General features: G+C 43.0%; 1 protein-coding gene across 1 annotated transcript; it reads left to right on the top strand.

The window, feature by feature from the left end:
* Positions 1–1,420: 1,420 nt before the first annotated feature.
* On the top strand, positions 1,421–3,156 carry cxcr4a (chemokine (C-X-C motif) receptor 4a). Its single transcript, XM_052557992.1, has 2 exons — positions 1,421–1,572; positions 1,669–3,156. The coding sequence occupies exons 1-2, from the start codon at positions 1,558–1,560 to the stop codon at positions 2,734–2,736; spliced, it is 1,083 nt and encodes a 360-aa protein (XP_052413952.1). The 5' UTR covers positions 1,421–1,557; the 3' UTR covers positions 2,737–3,156.
* The last annotated feature ends 392 nt before the right edge of the window (positions 3,157–3,548 follow it).

The following is a 3,548-nucleotide window of genomic DNA, read 5'->3' as shown; positions in this document are numbered from 1 at the left end:
AAACACTTGCACAACTCCGTTGATGCTCTGTAAAAATAAACTCCATCCACTGGTCCCTTAATGCTGTTTTTTTTTTTGGTAATCTGTGCAGGGTTGTCTTGCCCTGGCAACCAAAAACACACTTCTTTTGTGACATTTCGCTCTCGCTCTGATCAGTGAAAGTCTCTGCTCTACTCTACGGGTGGGCGCGCTCTTCCGGCAGAAGTGCCCTTAGGACCCATATAAGGAAATTCCGCTCCATCTAACGTCACACAGAGCAAAACTTGTGACAAACCGGAAGGAGTTTTTTTGTTCCAAAAATACTCCTTCAAACGTACAACTAAATTTTTGAAACTTTGTCCATGTTTAGCATGGGAATCCAACTCTTTAACAGTGTAAAAAACTCAGTATGCAGTTGTCCCACTATACATGTAAACATAGCAGCATATATGCATAGAAATGAGTTAAGTTAATTTTGCTGTTTGGGTGATTTGAAAAAAGGCAGAACTGTATGATCTGAGATCACTCCGACTGCCTTTGTGATTTTATCTGATCACCCACACATTAGCACCTCCTCAATGTGATAAAACAGCCATTCTGTGTATGCAAAACATAAACAGCACTTAACGGATTAACATACAGTATGTTTCTATGCTCAAACCCCTCATTTTCTGATTTAATTTCATTTATTGTTCACATGGAAAGTGTTTGTGTGTACTTTTCACAGACCAACCTCAAAGTATGACAACACTTTCACAGCTCACAAGTGTATGTGTGTGTGCAATCTTCTGGCTGAATGACATTTAAAGGTGTTTGAAAGTGTTAAGTGAGTGAGCCACTTCGTTGGGAATTTAACGTCTCACGATTCACCTGACTGACATTCATTACCAAACACTTATGGTGGCCCTGCAAGCATGAGTGGCATGGGTGTATTTAAATCAACAACCAACAATTGTGGGATCAAAATTATTGATTCTTCTTTTATGCTAAATATCCATGAAGATATTTTCTAATGACCTACCATATCAAAACTTTAATTCTGATTAGCAATTTGCATAGCCAATAACTTCATTTGGACAACTTTAAAGGCGATTTTCTCAATATTTGATTTTTTTTGCACCCTCAGATTTCAAATAGTGTATCTCAGCCGAGCAATAGCCTATTGTCCTTTCAAACCATTCATCAATGGAAAGCTTATTCATGCAGCTTTCAGATCATGTGTAAATCTCAGTTTTAAAAAAATTGACCCTTATGACTGGTTTTGTGGTTAATGTAAACCGGTTTTGTGCGAAGATTTTGTAGATATACAGCTGATATACAGATTTTCGTCACAGGACGTCGTTTTTTTTCAAACACACATCAAACTATGAACACGAAAACAGGAAAAGAGTGCTAGCGGACGGCGCAGATGCATCTGAGAGCGCGAGCGCAGAGTCCACGCTAGAGCTCGTGCTGTGAGGGGCGGAGCTTCCGCGCGAGAGTGGGGTATTTAAAATCTTCTGAGCTCCACAGAACACTGTAGAAAGTCACTGCCACAGCATTACTGGAGACCGAGAGTACAGGAGGAGTGTTTTAAAGATGGCATATTACGAAGTAAGACAATTGTTATTTATTTATTTATTTAAGTTTGTGATTGCATTTAAATAATTACAAATGTATTTAAACTTTGCCCGTTCATTTTTTTCGCAGCACATTGTCTTTGACGATGATTTATCAAATGATAACAACTCTGAGTTCGGCTCGGGGGACATTGGAGCCAACTTTGAGGTTCCGTGCGATGTGGATGTCAGTCACGACTTCCAGATTATCTTTCTTCCAACCGTGTACGGAATCATATTTGTTTTGGGTCTTATCGGGAACGGACTGGTTGTGCTGGTAATGGGTTGCCAGAAAAAATCCAGAAACATGACGGACAAGTACCGCCTGCACCTTTCAGTGGCGGACCTTCTGTTTGTGCTCACCCTGCCGTTCTGGGCCGTGGACGCGGCCAAAGACTGGTACTTCGGAGGGTTCATGTGCGTGGCCGTGCATATGATTTACACGGTGAATTTATATAGCAGCGTCCTCATCCTCGCCTTCATCAGCCTGGACCGGTACCTCGCCGTGGTGCGCGCCACGAACAGCCAAGTTCCGAGGAAACTTCTGGCCAATCGCATCATTTACGTGGGCGTGTGGCTCCCCGCCGCGCTCCTCACCGTTCCCGATCTGGTGTTCGCCAAAGCGGAGAGCAGCTCGATCCGCACCTTCTGCGAGCGCATCTACCCAGAGGAGTCTTTCACAACCTGGATGGTCGCTTTCCGCTTCCAGCACATCCTGGTGGGCTTCGTGTTACCCGGACTCGTGATTCTCATCTGCTACTGCATCATCATCTCCAAGCTGTCACGCGGTTCCAAGGGCACGCAGAAGCGCAAGGCGCTCAAGACCACCGTGGTTCTGATCGTGTGTTTCTTCGTCTGCTGGTTGCCCTATTGCGGAGGAATCCTTATTGACACGCTGATGACGTTGGAGGTCATTCCCCACAGCTGCGAGCTCGAGCAGGGTCTGCAAAATTGGATCTTCGTGACGGAGGCTCTCGCGTACTTTCACTGCTGCCTCAATCCCATCCTTTACGCATTTCTGGGGGTGAAGTTCAAGAAGTCCGCCCGCAGCGCTCTATCTCCCAGCCGGGGGTCCAGTCTGAAAATTCTGCAGAAGAAGAGAGGAGGAATGTCATCCGTATCCACGGAATCCGAGTCTTCTAGCTTTCACTCTAGTTAACACAAGCGCGCTCATCTTGGACTGAATATGCTCCCAAATATTAGATGAATGGCATGAAAGTACCAGCTGTATTTACTTTGTATAGGAAGAATACAGACTGAGGCTGATTGAAAAGTTGCTAGAATGTAAATATCTGTCAGTATGGCATCTCATACTGCATTGCTTCCAGTATTACTGTAAAATCTTTCTTTGTAGTGAGAAGAGGTATTGTGAACATACAAATGTGTTGATATAGTGTGCAAGATGTTTACTGTACATATCATGTATATAGATTGTTTTTATGTTTTTTTTCTGCACTTATGTAGACCATTGCATTTATTTATTACATGATAAAAGGAATGAATTAGGGTCCATTCAAGTTTTTAAAAGCTGATTTTGCAATTTGAAGTCTTCCTAATAAAATGTTTGAGTAGCTAATCAAAAAAAGTTGTGTGTGTGTGTTGTTTTTTTTGACCACTTCTGCGAAGCATTATTTTTATAGACCATGATGATGGAGTTCCCCTGCAATGCCCATAGTTTATACTTTCACTTTGCAAAGAGACATGTGACGTTGTGGTGAGTGCTGTTACTCAGCCCAAACTTCTTTAGAGTAGTCTTATCCAAAGCTATTCAAGCATGTGGAGTCTGTGATCTCCTCCCTCTGATGCATACATGTCAATAATGGGGATTCCCTGAGATGTAAACTCTCTCATGTCTGACCAAACACACGGAACACCTCTTGGTGGGATCCCCAACATGCTGCGGAATCCATTCAACCGTGAACAAACACACACATGAAATTTCTTATATGCAAAAAGTGCAGTCATGCAATG

The sequence above is a fragment of the Carassius gibelio genome, chromosome B6 (assembly GCF_023724105.1).
Source record: "Carassius gibelio isolate Cgi1373 ecotype wild population from Czech Republic chromosome B6, carGib1.2-hapl.c, whole genome shotgun sequence".
Classification (NCBI taxonomy): Eukaryota; Metazoa; Chordata; class Actinopteri; order Cypriniformes; family Cyprinidae; genus Carassius; species Carassius gibelio.
The sequence above is the reverse complement of the archived record's forward strand: the minus strand, read 5'-3'. Positions and strand labels throughout refer to the sequence as shown.